General features: G+C 48.1%; 2 protein-coding genes across 5 annotated transcripts in view; one reads left to right on the forward strand and one right to left on the reverse strand.

Annotated features, from left to right (window-relative positions):
* Positions 1-10,650, reverse strand: part of ALG10 (ALG10 alpha-1,2-glucosyltransferase) — a 26,933-nt gene extending 16,283 nt beyond the window's left edge. Inside the window, exons 1-2 of one of the 2 annotated variants that reach the window (XM_075599770.1) lie at positions 10,359-10,650; positions 6,593-6,780 (exon numbers count right to left, since the gene is read on the reverse strand). In XM_075599770.1, the coding sequence (XP_075455885.1) occupies positions 6,593-6,757 (165 nt within the window). In that variant the 5' untranslated portion in view covers positions 6,758-6,780; positions 10,359-10,650. Of the gene's footprint in view, positions 1-6,592; positions 6,781-7,753; positions 9,744-10,358 lie in introns of those variants that run through there. The other variant, XM_075599771.1, reaches the window with a different exon arrangement.
* TPRKB (TP53RK binding protein) overlaps positions 10,459-18,224 on the forward strand; it is a 25,120-nt gene continuing 17,354 nt past the window's right edge. Inside the window, exons 1-2 of one of the 3 annotated variants that reach the window (XM_075599774.1) lie at positions 10,459-10,596; positions 13,010-13,157. In XM_075599774.1, the coding sequence (XP_075455889.1) occupies positions 13,017-13,157 (141 nt within the window). In that variant the 5' untranslated portion in view covers positions 10,459-10,596; positions 13,010-13,016. Of the gene's footprint in view, positions 10,782-13,009; positions 13,158-18,224 lie in introns of all 3 variants that reach the window. The other 2 variants (XM_075599772.1, XM_075599773.1) reach the window with 2 other exon arrangements.

Consider the following 18,224-nt stretch of genomic DNA (forward strand, 5'->3'; position numbering starts at 1 on the left):
GGGTGTGTGTATCAGTGGGTGTGTGTGTGTGTGTCAGTGGGTGTGTGTGTGTGTCAGTGTGTGTGTGTCAGTGTGTGTGTGTGTGTGTATCAGTGGGTGGGTGTGTGTATCAGTGGGTGTGTGTGTGTGTATCAGTGGGTGTGTGTGTGTCAGTGGGTGTGTGTGTGTATCAGTGGGTGTGTGTGTATCAGGGGGTGTGTGTGTGTATCAGGGTGTGTGTGTGTGTATCAGGGGGGGTGTGTGTATCAGGGTGTGTGTGTGTGTGTGTGTGTGTATATATATCAGTAGGTGTGTGTGTGTGTGTGTATCAGTGGGTGTGTGTGTGTATCAGTGTGTGTGTATCAGTGGGTGTGTGTGTGTATCAGTGGGTGTGTGTGTGTGTATCAGTGGGTGTGTGTGTGTGTATCAGTGGGTGTGTGTGTGTATCAGTGGGTGTGTGTGTGTATCAGTGTGTGTGTGTGTATCAGTGGGTGTGTGTGTGTATCAGTGGGTGTGTGTGTATCAGTGGGTGTGTGTGTGTATCAGTGGGTGGGTGTGTGTATCAGTGGGTGGGTGTGTGTATCAGTGGGTGAGTGTGTGTATCAGTGGGTGAGTGTGTGTATCAGTGGGTGGGTGTGTGTATCAGTGGGTGGGTGTGTGTATCAGTGGGTGGGTGGGTGTATCTGTGTGTATCAGTGTGTGTGTGTATCAGTGGGTGTGTGGGTGTGTATCGGTGGGTGTGGGTATCAGTGGGTGGGGGGTGTATGTATCAGTGGGTTGGGTGGGTGTGTATCAGTGGGTGTCAGTGGGTGGGTGTGAGTATGAGTGGGTGGGTGTGGGTATCAGTGGTTGTGGGTATCAGTGGGTGGGGGTGTGTGGGTATCAGTGGGCTGGGTGGGTGTGTCAGTGTGTGTGTGTGTGTGTGTATATGTATGTGTGTATCAGTGGGTGGGTGTCTCCCTCACCCTCCCTGTCTCTCCCCTCCCTTTCTCTCCCCCTCCCCGTCTCTCCCTCTCCCTCCCTCCCCGTCTCTCCCTCTCCCTCCCTCCCCGTCTCTCCCTCTCCCTCCCTCCCCGTCTCTCCCTCTCCGTCTCTCCCTCTCCCTCCCCATCTCTCCCTCCCTCCCTCTCCCTCCCCGTCTCTCCCTCCCTCCCCGTCTCTCTCCCCCCGTCTCTCTCTCTCTCTCCCCGTCTCTCTCTCTCCCTCCCCCCGTCTCTCTCTCCCCCTCTCCCTCTCCCCCTCTCCCTCCCCCCCTCTCCCTCCCCTCCTCTCTCTCCCTCCCCTCCTCTCTCCCTCCCCTCCTCTCTCTCCCTCCCCTCCTCTCTCTCCCCCCCCTCCTCTCTCTCCCCCCCCCTCCTCTCTCTCCCTCCCCTCCTCTCTCTCCCCCCCCTCCTCTCTCTCCCCCCCCTCCTCTCTCTCCCCCCCCTCCTCTCTCTCCCCCCCCTCCTCTCTCTCTCCCCCCTCCTCTCTCTCCCCCCCCTCCTCTCTCTCCCCCCCTCTCTCTCTCCCCCTCTATCTCCCTTTCTGTCTCATCTTAACTGCCGTATACCTACACTGAAGTAACCCGCCCTGCTTTCTTCCAGATCTGACTCAAGTTTGACACGGGAGACATCGGAAGACAGGTAGGGAACACCTCCCCTCCAGTATAGTACCTTGAGGGACTGCGGATCAGGTAAGATCCCATCCGGGATTGCTGCTTTAGAAATTGTGAAGAGGGGGCGTCCTGACAATTGTTTAGGGGTACAGAAGTCATTCACATCTGGCTTTTTTTTTTGTTCGATTAGTGAGACCATCCGAGACACACACACACACCACACACACGTAACTAGGACTAATGGTAGTAAAGTATAAGTGTAATACAATATATAAACTGTTAATGTAAAAAAAAAAAAAATTGTGTCCCGGTTTTTCATTTTCAAAATCTGGTCACCCTAGTCAGAGTCTTTAATATTCTGATTACATTTGAAATAAAAGATTTGCACATAAACTGTCAAATAGCTAGGAGACAGTGACAGACAAATGTCAGGACATGTCTACTTGGATGGAAGGGACAGAGATTTTCTGACAAGATCAAACAGAAAATGGAGTATTAACATTCAGGTCTGAAGTATAGGAGTTGGATAAATCTGGGGATACACTTTAATCTCATTTTCTACCCATGATCCCCTGGGGAACCTGCTAGAATATATCCGAGATGCCTGTTCTTTATCAGGTGATAAAGTATAGGTTTTCTATACAGGCATACCCCGGTTTAAGGACACTCACTTTAAGTACACTCGCGAGTAAGTACATATCGCTCAATAGGCAAACGGCAGCTCACGCATGCGCCTGTCAGCACGCCCTGAACAGCAATACTGGCTCCCTACCTGTACCGAAGCTGTGCGTAAGCAGGGAGACTATAGAGCCTGTTACACATGCGTTATTTACATCAGTTATGCACGTATATGACGATTGCAGTACAGTACATGCATTGATAAGTGGAAAAAGGTAGTGCTTCATTTTAAGTAGATTTTCGCTTTACATACATGCTCCGGTCCCATTGCGTACGTTAATGAGGGGTAGAGTGCGTGCACCAGCCCATGCGCGCGCCCGTCTCCCGGGCGATGTGTGAACATCCCAGTACTGGGCTGCAGGAGATTAAGGAGGTGATCGGGGGCGTGGCGAACGTGTCACGGAGCTGGTTCGCCCTCATTGGCTGAACCAGCTCACGTGATGCTGACGTCATGTTACTGCAGCCTGAAAGACAATTTCACTTGTCTTGGCAAAATGTCGCCGCGTCGACGCGAAACTTGGCCGCCCGGAAGAGCATTTAGCATGCTATAGCTCATTCTCTAACATGAGAATGTCACGATCGTGCGCACGCACCTCACCACCGTGAGCGCAGCCTTAAATATAACAAGTACGGTCTTTGAGGTCTAATTGAACCTTTTGGAGACATTGTCCTAATTTTTGGACATGTTTCACCACATCCCCCCCCACCCCCCGTTTTGTTCAATTGGATTTTTGTTTAATTTATGCATTTGGGGGGTGGGGGAGGGGAAGAGAGAGACTAAGGACTCCTTAGATGTGAGACCTTACATTAGTCCTGTTGATGGCAGTGTAATTAGGGTGTTGTATGAGAATTTAGGGGATGTGTGCGCTCCTTTTTTGGTGAGAGTACTGGGTGGCCAGTTTATTGTTAACTTCCTTAACACACACACACACACACACACACAGGGTCACTGACGGAGGTAAGGAGGAGAGGTGAAGGTAGGACACCTGTGAGCACAGAGGAGGGGGGCCTTCCTCTGCTTGGCTATCCCTTGCACCCCCGTTCAACAAATGGGTCGCAACAAAGCTGGAGTCCCTTTGACGTGGTGGAAAGCTCATGACGCTTTGGCCAAATGATGCAACCATTAACCACAAGTTAAATGAAATATTAGGAGTTAAAGGTATGCAGGCTTCTATGCAGCATTATACACATAGTAAGAAATGGTTAACAAATGATGAAATGTGCTTTAGTGAAGTTGAATATGCATTGTTTTGGGGGGGAGGGGGTTTGCTTTTGGCATTATACAAACACATAATGGTAAGAGAGCCCATTAAGAGTTGAAAAAATATATAAATATGTTTCAACAATGAAGTAACACTGATTGCATCTTTAAAAAGTGATTAAGCAGATGGGGGAACTGTATGTACCTGCTATTAAATAAAGACTTATAGTTCTGCACTTCTGCAAGCGCTAAGTATTATATTTAACTAGGATGAAAGTGTAACTGTGAAAAGCTTAAAAAAACCATCACAGTTCATACATGGGTTTTTTTTGTAACCGCTGGTTAGTGGTTCTGATGAACCAGAGGGCAGAAAACAGCAAAAATATCAAAGCTGCAGTGATCAGGACCAAGGGGCCTATGCAGAGAGCAGCGGTAAGGGGAATAGCGGCATTTTTTGGAGAAAAATGCCTGTAGAAAGGCAGGTACTGGCGAGTTTTAAAAAAAAGCGCCATTTTTTTTTTTATTTGCAAATTTCGCCGCGCGGCTGGAGAGAACCTAAATCTCTCCAGTGTTGAAAACTGCCGTATTCAGAGAGGCGCGATCGCCATCTAGCGGCTGTTCGCGCCAAAAAAATGGCGCGATTTTCAACATTTTGCTTCTCCAAAAAAATTTGGCAAGAAGCTGGAGCTCGGCGGCCGGTGGGGGAGAAAAAAAAAAAAACGCGATTTTTTTTCCACAAGTTTCAACAGCGCTCATATCGCCGGTTGAAACTCTCCATATGCAGACAGGATTCTAAATGCAGTTTTCGGACCTTTCTGCATATGGAGAAAAAAAATCTCCATTAAAGCTACTTTTTATTCCCCTCTCCAATTTTAAATAGCGCTGCTCTCTGCATGAGGCCCTAAGTTCTTAACCAATTTGTAGTTCAAGTTTTGACATATATTTGTTTCCTCTGACATATGAGGATAAGCTTCCATTTTCTTTGGGTCTCCTGTATTCCTAATCTTATGTAGCATTTGTTGTTCTCCTTTATCTCTATGGCAAGATACATTTAAAAATATAGATATGTAAGTGTAGCCCTGGGCCCCATCAGGTCCTGGAGACCCCCCTCCCTTGGAGCAGCCCGATCGCGGGTGCCGCCGGAGCCAGCGACGGACCCTTCCAAGGGTGGGGGCTGGTGCAGGGAGCAGCGCGGCTTCCCCCGCATGCGGCCGGTTGCCGGGGACGCGATCGGGCCGTTGCTAAGGCCGCGGTCGCGTCTCTAAGGACCCGGCGGCTCGGGAAGCAGGGCGCCGCCATTGCGATGCGTGTTGCGCATGCGCAATTGACCCGATAGCGCGGAAGGCCACCAGAGAAGTCGCGCGAGAGCAGGGAAGGCCCAGGGGAGGTTAGGGCAGCCAGAGGAAGCTTGCGCAAGCGCAGTGCAGGGTAGGAAAAGCCCGCGAAGCCCTAGCCTACCAGGGAAGGCTCTGAGCTGGGACTACAGATCCCAAGAGCCTTTGCGCGCCCCACTTGATGCCAGGGAGCCAATAGGGCTTAAGCTATCCCTGCAAAGTAAATACATTTCGCGCGCTTGCACCACGTTAGGTGTTAGTCACAGACCGGAGCAGCCCAGGGAAGGAGGTAGGGTACAGGAGTCCAGGACTCACTGTCTGTACTAGGCCAGCACCCCCAGGGTCTGAGGTAGCTGAGTATCCTCTGAGAGAGAGTGTTGCCAGGGACTGCCCTAGAGAGAGGGACCCTGTCACTCAGGTTAGTCCGTTGGAGCAGGGGAGCTGTGAGGGAAGGAAGGGCGCGGGGAGCGAGTGCAGCTCCTGTGGCCCTATAGGTACCCACACCCCAGATAGGCCCCAACCCCCCACTAGGGTAGTGGGTAATTGCTGAGGGAGGCCCAAGATAGGGACGCTGCCCTTAGTGTTGTTAGATTGCTGCCTTGTCAGAGTCACGGCTGTCAGTGCTGTGAGGTCTGACAGGCAGGCACCTTGTTGCGCAGCACGTTGGCTGCCAACATCCAGTGGGTCACAGCTTGTTGCTGCAGGCGCTGGGATTAGTGAGGCTTAGGGGACTTGGAGAGTTAGGGGAGTGGGACAGGTCATTAACCCCTGTAGGCCCCTAGGAGTTTCCCCAAAGCCACTACAGGTTGCTGTGCTATAGGGACGGCCTATAGTATAGTGCGTGCCACTTAGATAGTGACACAGCGGCTGCTGCTGTTCCTGTGACGCGGTTCGGACCCACGTTGGGGTCCGCAGAGACTATTCCAGAGTGGGACCGCCCTGACGGTCCACGTGCCCGGAGTTCGGTTGGAGGATCAGAAGGAGGCATCGCCCGACTGATCCTTTGTGAAGAGTTGCTGACCCGAGTACCGGAGTGCTCGGGTCGTATCATACAATCATACGTGCACCACCGGCCCCTTAGCTTAAATAGTGACTGCGCAGTCACCCATTGACTCTCTGCAAGAGTGCGGGACATTGGGTGGGGTTCTTTGGACACTGGGTGGGATCACCTGGTGTTGGGGAATCGTCCTGCGAGACGTCACGGTTAGTGTCTCCTCGTGAGAGGGACACAGGTTATTATGCATGTGATGTGTTATTCTTGCATGTAGTAAAGTCCTTAGTTATAACTCACTGTCTATGTGATTATTGTGTTTGTCCTGCGATCAACCACTCCCCCTTTGGTGGGAGCCATCGCAGGTGGAGGCGCTGCACCTATAGTATTATTGCCCCAGGTTCCCCGTGGCGGAAGCTCAGCCCTCCTGTGAGCCAACAGGTAACGCACCACACCCGAGTAACATTGTATGTTCCTGCACCCCCACAGTATAATCTGCGATTGGGGGGGGGGGGGGGGAAACCCCGTTACATAAGATTTTATACAGTCTCATTTTTAATGAAATTAGGTAGATTGTAAAACACTTAAACATTTGGTTTCTACGTCTAGTGCAGTCTTTCGCCACAGAATTACATACAGTACGTAGCCCATAATAAATTGAATAGATTACTTAACAATACTTCTACTCGTTGGATTTGTATTTGGTAAACTCCTTCCTTTAAACATGCCACTGCCATTAGTTTACTTTGGTCCTAGGTGAGACTGTCCCTTTAAACAAACCTGAACGTCTACCTGTACGCATGGGCCTGTGTTACCTGATTGAAGTGACCCTGGCAGTACTGCTGAGCCTGGGGTATGTGGAAGATCTCATCCATGTAAGGATCCCTCTGCTCCCGGGTGAGTTTGGAGAACAGAAAACTGGAGAGCAGGAAGCAGCCGCTGAATAGAGCAGAGAAGTAGTAACCTTCCAGCCTGTCCATGCTGGAGAACCGAGTAACAACGTCTGCAAGGGTGAGGAGAGCAGCATATAACCACAGCTGAAGACGATTATAGGCGGAGAGAGAATATGAATGCACACACTATGAGGGACAAGTGGTAAGCACGTATGGGAGACCACGGGGACAAAATGTGGGTAGTAAAAAATTTCAAAAAGCAGACAAGAGATGGGTAAAAGCACAGGGGGAGTTGAAAGACAGGGGGTTTGTGAAGGGGGGGGGGGTTACATGAGGCAGAACCGCAAGTAGGGCACACGACTTGGAGGACATACGGGGGACAACCTGGGACACACGAGCCACAGGGGAACCAATGGAAAAAAGACACGAGACTTCACGACTACACAGGAGATACAGGGGGACAAAGACACAAGAAGTGGGGGACAAATGGGGCAAATAAAGATTAGGGGAAGTGTGCAAAAGCACATAATGCATAAGTGGACAGAGAGACACAGATGAAGAGGACAAAATATAAAGAGAGGAGTGAAAGGCTCATGGGGCAGGTAATGGGGCCACGTGGGTGATAGAGATTAAAAAAAGGGATAAATAAAGCATCAGGGAGACTTGAGGGGGCAGATGTCACTCAGAGGGAAGGGAATGCACGAGACACAGGTGGGAGGATACTGGATGCACACGAGAGATACATATGAAGACAATACATAGGCAGCAAATGAGGGAGCACAATACTGAACAACGATGTTTTACAGTACACATTTTTTGCTAAACAAGAATCCACCCTTTATAGACCCGAGTGCGAAGGCCCAAGCAGTTTATTAATAATAATGTTTATTAAAGCTTAAAATTGGTTTGAAACTGAAATTAAATACCTAATTACTACTTAAATTACATTTAAAACAAGTGTTTTCACACTGCAAAATCTTTCTGCGACAATACACTAAAATGACGTCATTGATTTGTTTTCCGATACAGAAGAACGCTTTCATTTAGTGTGAGGCTCCCTGCCGGGAAAAAACATTGCACTACCTAAAGTCTCATGCACCCCCTGGGGACATCATCCTGTGGTCTCTTCAGCATGTCACCTAGAAACTATTACTGCTATTCAACATGTTAGTCCATGGGGGTTATTTACCGAAGCGTATCGGATGCAAGAAATGGAATTTAAAATGAATGTGTGTACACATTTTATATGATGTATAGTTCAATATTACATGTGTGTTCCTAGATATAAATATATAGAAACAAAAACTAGGGTAGAAGTGATGCCTTTAAAGGCTAACTCGTGATTAAAGAGTGCAAGCTTTCAGACCCATAGAGGTCCCTTCTTCAGGTAGATTTTTTACTGTAGGTAAATATATGTAACCAAAGTCGGGTGGAAGTGATGACCTTTGACAGCCAAGGTCCTCCAGCAAAGCATGGTCATGTGACCACAGCGTCCCTTTACCCGAAAATGGATCAGGAGTCCTCCTCCTCTTTCCTTTCCCTTCATATTGCATCCTTGCGCTCCATGGGAACACTGAATGAGATCTACGCTGAAAAAAAGAGCACTCTTTGGACATTACAGCCACATCATGAAGTTCCTGGAGTGCCAGACACAATGAATTAGTGCCTATGTCTTTGGACACATAAAGGGTTAATGGTTAACCCGCGGTTAGGCCGCAGGCATGGTGCCTCGGGCCGCGCTGAGCTGTGCTCCTGCTCAGCCTCGCCTGCTCAAGCTGGCGCTTTTTTGCGTCCTGGCAGGCGATGCAGTGAGCGCGCTTTGGGGGCAGAGCAAAGGCGTGGCAGGAAACGGGGCTAGTCCCTCGTTCCCATTGGATGTTTGCGGTCACGTGACTGGCCCTCCACTCCGGAAAGCACGAAAACTTAATTTTATGTTGGCTGCAATTCAGCACGCCTCCGCATGCGCCAGCTAAAGCCACACACATACAAAATGCAGGAGGTAAGTGTGCTGGCTCAGCACGCTATTTTTTACTATGCCCGCGGCCTTAGGCCTCGGGCATGGTCAGCGCATAAGGTGCGTTCTCACTTACCAGTGAGCCCCTGCAGCCGCAATGAGTGCGGCTTTAGTAGGGGCTCCGTGACGTCATTGGCCCGCCCCCGACACGCCCCCAGACGGCGCGCTAACCAAGGCCAGGGAAAGCACTCGCTTTCCCTCAGCGCGCCTCCGCACGGGCTGAGTCACCATGGGCTCAGCCTTAGGCCTCGGCCAGGCTCCCTGCTGGCGTGCTGAGGCGCAGGGAAAGCGGGTGCTTTCCCTGGCCTTGTGGTTGCTTACCGCACGCGCTGTCAGGAAACACCAGGGGGCGGGCACGTCACTGGCCGGGAGCGGGCCAGTGACGTCACGGAGCTGGTTCGCCCTCATTGGGCGAACCGCTCACGTGACCGGCCTGTCGCGCCGGCAAGCGGGGGAATTTTAAATTCCCCTAAGACCTACGCTTCCGGAAGCGTAGGTGAGCCCCTACTAAAGCCGCTCTAATTGCGGCTGTAGGGGCTCAGTGCTGACGCGCGCTTCCGCCAGCAAGCAGGGAACATGGCCGAAGCCTTAGAAAGAGTGCAAGCTTTCAGGTCACTTCAGGCAGATTTTTTTTTTTTTTACCCAAGCCCATGATGGGCCTTTGGTTATGTAGAAGGGATCATTGTGGTCCATGAAAGCTTGTGCTCTTTTTAATCATGGATTAACCATTAATGCAGTGTTTTTCAACAGGGGTTCCTAGGAACCCTTGGGTTCTGCGCGTATCCCTAAGGGTTCTCTGCAATTTTCAGGTCATTTGAAAACTGTACCAAATACAGAAGCATTTAAAATGCATCTGATCTCAGACGCGCTATTAGGCCGAGTCCATAGAAGGACAGGCCGCGCTGAGCCGTGCGGATGCTCCGCGCTGAGCCCCTGCATCCTCAATGAGGATGCCTTGAGAGGGGGCTCACGCGAGCATCCGCAAGCGTGCTGAGGCGCTGGATTTTTCAGCCGACAGCCAAACTGTTTTTCAGAGCGCTGTCGGCTGAAAACATCCAATCATCGCGGAGCAGCGTCAACGTCACGGCGCCGTGACGTTGACGCGTCGCGGGTGATTGGCCCAGCGACGTCACTGCCCGCCTCCCTCAGTCTCCCCCCGCCTCCCGATCGCGCCTGCTGGCTCGCCTGCATGGGCATGAAATCGTGCAGATTTCAGCAGGCGTGCCTCAGCGTCAGCGCGGCTCGGAACTGCTCACCCCTCTATGGCCCCAGCCTTAGAGAGGGTTGAGCAGTTCTTTACAATGCATCTGATCTCAGACGCGCTATTGGATGGTTGGGGTTCCTAATAATACATCTGATCTGAGACGCGCTATTAGAGAGAGTTGGGATTCCTCAGAATTTTACAATATAATATTAATATTTTTTTTAACAAAACAAAATGGAAAGCGCTGCATTAAAAGGTGTCACTTCCACCCTGCTTGTGTTGGTCTATTCTTGTGGCTAACACGGTACCATCCCCTATTTATATTATTCATGCGGTACTATTTCCGGCCGCCGTTGGGTGCCTGTGATAAGCTGCCCCCTGTATACATGTTGCCGCTGCACATGGCTCCCGTGCTGCTCTTGCTGCAGCCTCTGATTAGTTCGCACAGCCCTGCTCACTGCAGCACTCACCCAGCACGGCGTGACGTCATACACAGAAGTGTGCTCCAGTCTGAGGGAGCCGGGCGGAAACAGCGACCCGCCGAGAGTCACCTGACTGCACACGCCGTTTCAAGGGGACTTGAATACAAAGAAACCCTGGGGCGGAGCAGTAAAACAGGAGACGGGGAGCGGGAGTTTCCTGTCGGAGCGGTTAAGCGGGTGCACCGGGCTGTGAGTGCAGCACAATCACAGGTCGACTTATCTCATGGTAAATCCTGTCCCAGTCAGCCAGTCCCCCTGTATCACACTATCACAGACCGCACACACAGTGTCACTCCGGGGAGGAGGAGCTTGGATCACTGCTGTTTGCCTTTCTGTACGGAATACATGCTATTTCCTGAGGTCAGTTATCCTAAGTGGTACCTTTATCTGAGTATCAATTCAGTTATAAAGGTATTTATTTATGACCGCTCTTATCTAGGGGATGATCATGGCTGCTGTGTGTCACATATAGTTGGGCAGAAATAACTTAATATCTCAGTAATGGGTGATAACTTGTTTTCTATATGTCTCTGGTCCATCAGCGTCAGGGAGCTTTTTTGGTCCTGGATATAAAATTCGAGATTTTTGCTGCTTTATGTTTTATATGTAACAATATATATATATATATATATATCAATATATATATATATATATATATATATCTATATCTCATCATCTTCTGCCCTTGTCCATCCGCTACTGGATGAAGACCCTCCCCAATGATCTTCCAGGTATTGGGGTTGCACGCGTCTCTTCATCATGTTGACCTAAAACATTTTCGCATTTAATTCTCCTATCTGGGTAGTGATGACGTAACTGTCATCAGGTCTATAGCGCGGGTGCGCTCAGGTCTTCTAGACAGCCGTATGATTTATATTGTAGAGACCTTGTGTAACAGAGCAAGCTAACTAAGGCTGAGTTCAGGGTGAATACTACGTGACATGCGCGCGCACATTCGTCACAATTTCGGGTTGTTCGGTGGAAGTTTTCAAAATGAAAACTACACCCGGCGGCAAAGTACAGCGTTGACGCTGCTACATTTTGCTGCCACAACCGAAATTGATTTTTGGGGCTGCAGTCACGTCACGTGAGCTGGTTCGTTCACCAAACGCCGCGACCTAATTCCTGCAGCTAAGCACCGATCGCAGGGCTGCAGGAGCGCGCGGCGGAGGCGCGCACGGAAGCTCGCAGCTGTAGTTTCTACCCTGAACTCAGCCTAAGATGTGGGCCTACGAGACAACCACTAGTAGTCATTATTCGCAAGAATTGATATGGGTTACAACATGTATGGGCTCTGTCTATCTACTTTGATTTGTGACCGTCACTTAAAGCTGCAGTTCAGTCTTTTTTTATTTTTTATTTATTTTTTTACTTCAATAGTTTCATGTGGGCAATCTCTAATTACCTAAAGAACTGCATAGCTGCAGGTCAATTCGTTCTCCGTCTATTGATCGGCAAAATTTGGCGATATCTTTAAATATGGGGAATGTAAATCATTGCTATAGGAACAAGCATGCTTGTTAAAATAGAATACAAGAAAATTGGTCTTTCAAAGTTGTTGTTTTTTAAAACAGAAAATGCTAAAAGTATTTTTTCTTACTACTGAACTGATTTATTAAAAAAAACACACATGCAGGATATTGCCTGAACTGCAGCTTTAAGTATCAATATGCTGTGGCTTCTGAGTATTGAAAGTATTGGCTACTAATGTAGCTCTCTCATGGATGTAATACACTAAACAGGGAACACATTGCTATTTTCTCCTGGATCACAGTTAGGGGAATTGCATTAACCCTGAAACTTTGTATTTAGCAATTACCTGCATGAGTTTCAGTCGTTTTCTTTAGTGCAGTGTTTGACACTAATGTAGCTGGCTTGTTAGACTGTGATTTCATCTGGTAGCCATAAGCAGACATATTACTAGTTCAGTACTCAATTGGCTGAACAGTGTCCACTAATAGTGATATCACTGTCATCTTATTCACACATAAGCTGCAATATGTTTTTCTGCAGTTTTATATTATGTTGTGAAGTGGCTGCTACATAGCAACAGATTGCCATTTAGATCTATAGGGCATGTCCCCACAACACTTTTTCACCTTGTATATAAGCACCTACATATTCACTGTATAATTGTATAGTCGCTCACAGTGGAATATCATTGGATGGAATTAGGATTGTCATTCAGTTAACCCATTATAATGCTATTTACAGTATCTTATTATTTTACTACGGTCCTTCATGTCATACTGAGGACATTTGTACTTCTCATACTAGCTCAGGTATCAAGCGCTTATTAGGTTTTAAAACTTCTTATGTGTTTCATTAAATACAAATATATTATATCAATGGAGGTGGAGTTTTGCCTTTACAAGCGCTCCATCTCTTTCCAGTGAATTACTACGTTTACAACTAGAGCTACATCATAGAGTGAGGCAGAGTGCATTACATTAGGGATTCTTCTGTCTTTTTTTGTTTTGCCAACTGCAATACCTGGAAGATCCTCGGGAGGCCTTTATCCAGCAGTGGATTGACGGGGGCTGAAGATGAGATATTTATCATTATTTATTATAAATTCTATTCGATATTAACTTTTTTTTATATACATATATATATATAGCTAATATATGTTTCCATAGTGTCACAATGAATGCAGAATATGAATTGGAACTGTTTCCTGAGTATAAGGTGACACTGCTGCTGTTTAGAGATGTAAAAAATGCTTCCGTCCTGAGAAAGAAAGCAATGGAAGGAGCTATTGAGGGTGCGTTGCTAAATCCTGCAATGGTAAGCATCAATCTATACTCCTGTGTGCAAATATGTAATGCACGGGTCAGTCATAGAGATACAGTAATATCATCATAGTGTAAAGTGGCACTCCTATGACTGATCCAGTAAAGTGGTAATTAAGTAATAATCCCTGAAGAACAGGGCATTACTGACCAATAATGCCCTGGCTGAAGAGTTGAAGGCACAACTTTATTTTTCAACCCCTGACCTTACACCTGCTGTACAGACCAAAGTTTCGGAATGCTTCTCTGCGATATCATCCTGGGTGGCCCTCCGCCGACTTAAACTTAACATTACAAAAACAGAGCTCCTCATACTTCCTCCCAAACCTGGCCTTACTACATCCTTCCACATTACTGTTGGAAGTACCATCATTCACCCAGTAGCCCAAGCACGCTGCCTAGGGGTCACATTCAAAACGTCTCTATAACCTGTCGCTTTTTCCTCCGCAATATTACAAAGATACGCCCTTTCCTCTGTTGCTCGACTGCTAAAACTCTGACTCAGGCCCTCATTCTCTCCCGTCTCGACTACTGTACCCACCTGCTGTATGGCCTTCCTGCCTCTCACCTGTCTCCCCTACAATCTATCCTAAACACTGCTGCCAGAATCACTCTACTCTTTCCTAAATCTGTCTCAGCATCTCCCCTGCTGAAATCCCTCTCCTGGCTTCCTATCAAATCCCGTATCACACATGCAATTCTCCTCCTCACTTTTAAAGCTTTACACCAGGCCTGCACAACTCGTAAAGCGAGAAGGGCCGAACTGCTCCAAGGGAAAAAAAATTGGGCCGCACGGGTAAAATCATCATCATCATCTCTCCTCCAGCACCTCTCATCATCATCCTCATATCCCCCCACCACCTCTCATCATCCTCCCCCAGAACCCTCACTATCAACCTTTGCGATACTCCCCATCTATCTCTCATACCCCGATCTCTCCCCCTCACCCACACACATAATACTCCCTCTCCTGCAGCCTGCATTGGCCTGCAGCACTGTTACCTGTTGTGGTACAAATATTCAAATGCATGTATATTAAAAACAAAACAAAAGAACAACTACTTTTTAATATTTAAAACACAGACATAAACATAAGACAAGATGGTCACCAGAACAGAAGGTGGAATTGATGAAGCTCTGATTGGTGGAAATGCATCTGCTGAATGCCCGGATGAAGGAACAGACTCCTCATCGATCAGCGGTGTTGATATAGTATTGAACCACAAACTTCAGGAAACTGGCTTCACCAAGAAGTCTTACAAACAGACAATACCCCCCTGCACACTACACACATCCCACCCCCCCTACACCTCACATTCTTCTCCCCCCCTGCACCTCACATCATTCTCCCCCCCTGCACCTCACATCATTCTCCCCCCCTGCACCTCACATCATTCTCCCCCCCTGCACCTGGCATCACTCCCCCCCTGCACCTCACACCACTCCCCCCTGCACCTCACATCGCTCTCCCCCCTGCACCTCACATCACTCTCCCCCCCTGCACCTCACATCACTCTCCCCCCCTGCACCTCACATCACTCTCCCCCCTGCACCTCACATCACTCTCCCCCCCTGCACCTCACATCACTCTCCCCCCCTGCACCTCACATCACTCTCCCCCCCTGCACCTCACATCACTCTCCCCCCCCTGCACCTCCAACCACCCTCCCCTGCACCTCCAATCACCCCTGCACCTCACCCCCTGCACCTCACATCACTCCTCCTGCACCTCACCCCCCTGCACCTCACCTCAATGCACCTCACCTCAATGCACCTCACCTCAATGCACCTCACCTCAATGCACCTCACATCACTCTCCCCCCCTGCACCTCACATCACTCTCCCCCCCTGCACCTCACATCACTCTCCCCTCCCCTGCACCTCCAACCACCCTCCCCTGCACCTCCAATCACCCCTGCACCTCACCCCCTGCACCTCACATCACTCCTCCTGCACCTCACTCCTCCTGCACCTCACTCCTCCTGCACCTCACTCCTCCTGCACCTCACTCCTCCTGCACCTCACCCCCCTGCACCTCACCTCAATGCACCTCACCTCAATGCACCTCACATCACCCCCGGGACCGCGGGGAACCGCCGCCATTTTTTTTTTTTTTTAAGTTTTTTTTATTTTTTATAAATCTCATTGCGGGCCGCACAGAGAGGCTGGGCGGGCCACATGCGGGCCGTATGTTGTGCAGGCCTGCTTTACACTCTTCTGCCCCTCCTTACATCTCATCCCTAATTTCTCGCTATGCACCATCCCGACTCTTGCGTTCTGCTCAAAGATGTCTTCTCTCTACCCCCTTTGTATCTAAAGCCCTCTCCCACCTTAAACCTTTCTCACTGACTGCCCCACAACTCTGGAATGCCCTTCCCCTCAATACCCGACTAGCACCCTCTCTATCCACCTTTAAGACCCACCTTAAGACACACTTGCTTAAAGAAGCATATGAGTAGCACCGTAGATATTACTAGACATATGATACATAAAGCTTGGCCCCATGCAGAAGCACTTACCAAAATGCCCTCCTACTGTCTCTGTACGTTCCTCCTACATAACAATTAGATTGTAAGCTCCTCGGAGCAGGGACTCCTCTTCCTAAATGTTACGTTTGTCTGAAGCACTTATTCCCATGGCCTGTTATTTATATTATTTGTTATTTATATGATTACCACGTGTATTACTACTGTGAAGCGCTATGTACATTAATGGCGCTATACAATACCAACAAAACACACACTGCAGCCCTCCTCCACCCTCTACACCCACAAAACACACACTGAAGAGACACACACTGGAGCCCCCTCTACACTCACAAAACACACTGCAAAAACACACATACACCAACAAAACAGACTGCTGCCCCCTTTACACCCACAAAACACACACCAGAAGCCCCCCTCTCTACACCCACAAACACATAATGAAGCCTCCTGTAAACCCACAAAACTGCAGACACACTGCAGCCCTCCCCCACCCTCTACACCCACAAAACACACACTGCAGACAGATACAGACCAACAAAACGCACTCTGCTGCCCCTCTCCACACACACAAAACACACACTGCATGCAGACACACATACACCAACAAAACTCTGCTGCCCCCCTCTAGACCCACAAAACATACACACACACACCTTTCCCCTCCTGTGCAGAGCTCTCTGCAGGTTGGTTGGGGGAGGAGTCAGTGCCTTGCTGTTGCCTCCTGTCCAATCACCTCCCCTGTCTGACAGCTGCTCTCACTCTGTGTGTATGTGAAGTCAAAGCTGATTGGCTGAAAAACTTGGCAGGGCGCCAAAAATTCTGGCCCATTACTGAATGGATAATGTCTGGAATTTAACATCTTTAGCCTATAATATTAAGTATTTTGCAAAATGGCACTAACACAGAGGCTGCTTAGTACTTGGCTGCAAAGATTACAACTCTATAAACTCCAGTGCACTCTGCAGTCTCCAGCCACAAGGATTAGTATATAAAAGTAAGGAAAATAATTGTTCTCTTACGTGAACATTTTGACTATCCATGCTGCATGGTTGCATATTGGATATTTCTGAGGATTTTGCCATAGATGATACAAAATCTGGTCTGTATTTATTTTTATCACACATTTTTTATTGAACTTCTCAATTTTGGGGTATTAGGAAAAAGGGAGATAGGTGAAAATCATATTAGCATAACATTCTTCAAATATAAGACATACAAAAATACGCAAACATGGAGGGGATTAGACATATAACCCGCCCACTCCTCTCCGGCGCAAAGTCTCCGTGATCGTAGTAACTCCACTAAGGGGAGGAGGCAAAGTTATCCTGTAGAAAACTTTTATATTGATATACTAAAGGGGAAGACATCCGAGGGAGTGCCTGCATTACCTTGAGAAAGCGCCAGGTGGCGCGAAACGTACGTCGGTTTCTTTTATGATGTCCAAATCATGACGTCATCAGGTGGCGCGGGGTCGGAGTGGTGACTGAAAGACGGAGAGACCAGGTTGTATACTACCTTCGCAGCAGGATCGCAAGCCTGCGATCGAACCTATTCAAGGTTTATACTAAGACTGGGTTGTTTGTAGCAAACACTGGTTGGCGCAGTAAGCAGCTTATAGCTGCATGAGTCGTTTTTTTCTCTGCTCCATGATAAAATAAGGAATACATTTGTACACACGTATTACAGAGTATATACTACAGCAGACTATGTGCCTACCAGTCAGATTATAACATTGCATGACAGTAGTCATTATAAAACGGATAACTGGAAGGCCTGCACAACATCTGTGTTTTATAACAGGTCATGTGTGTTTCTGTGCAGTGTATGTATGACGATATAGAGCGGTAGTAAACATTATATGCCTGCTCCTCTGCTTCATGTGAGAAATAGGGAACTACGCACATCCCATTAAGGGAATAGATATATTTATCCGACTCAACCACTGGTGCCATAGGATTACCTGTGTGGTATTACTACAAGCACACATAGGAGGCACCTAGTACATTACCCTCTGTCCCCACTTACCCCCTGATCAATTTTTAACCCATTAGTTGGTATATGTCTTTGCATAGATGTTCAATAAATTGTTTTAATATGTATTTTTAAATGGTGTATGGGCTCCTCCCAAGGATTCAATTGTTCCTAACCATTTATTTGAAATAGCGAGTGCAAATAGGTCCTTTTTGGGCTACTCTCTCTGTACCCTCCCCCCTTATATGTACTTACCTATCCTGTATGCACCCTATTTTTTACATTATTCATTACTGGTGGAGAGCGGCAATATATCTTGTTGTGTATTTCTATTTAAAGGAACAGTTCCCCCTGCATGTGGGGTTTTTTTTTTTTTAATTCCTAAAAAAAGGAGCCAGAAACATAAATGAATATAGTTGCTAAGCCCCTCTCACTTAGATCCAGATACAAAAAGCTTTGCTAATTCACTTAATGTCACCATAAGCAGAGCTGCATATCTCCAAAGGACAATAATATAACGATATGTCATGTTTTCTCCCATAAAGAGCATTGTGTTAACTATAACGGCCCTTAGTGTTGGTTACATGAAAATGATCTAAATG

Source organism: Ascaphus truei, chromosome 5 (assembly GCF_040206685.1).
Source record: "Ascaphus truei isolate aAscTru1 chromosome 5, aAscTru1.hap1, whole genome shotgun sequence".
NCBI lineage: Eukaryota > Metazoa > Chordata > Amphibia > Anura > Ascaphidae > Ascaphus > Ascaphus truei.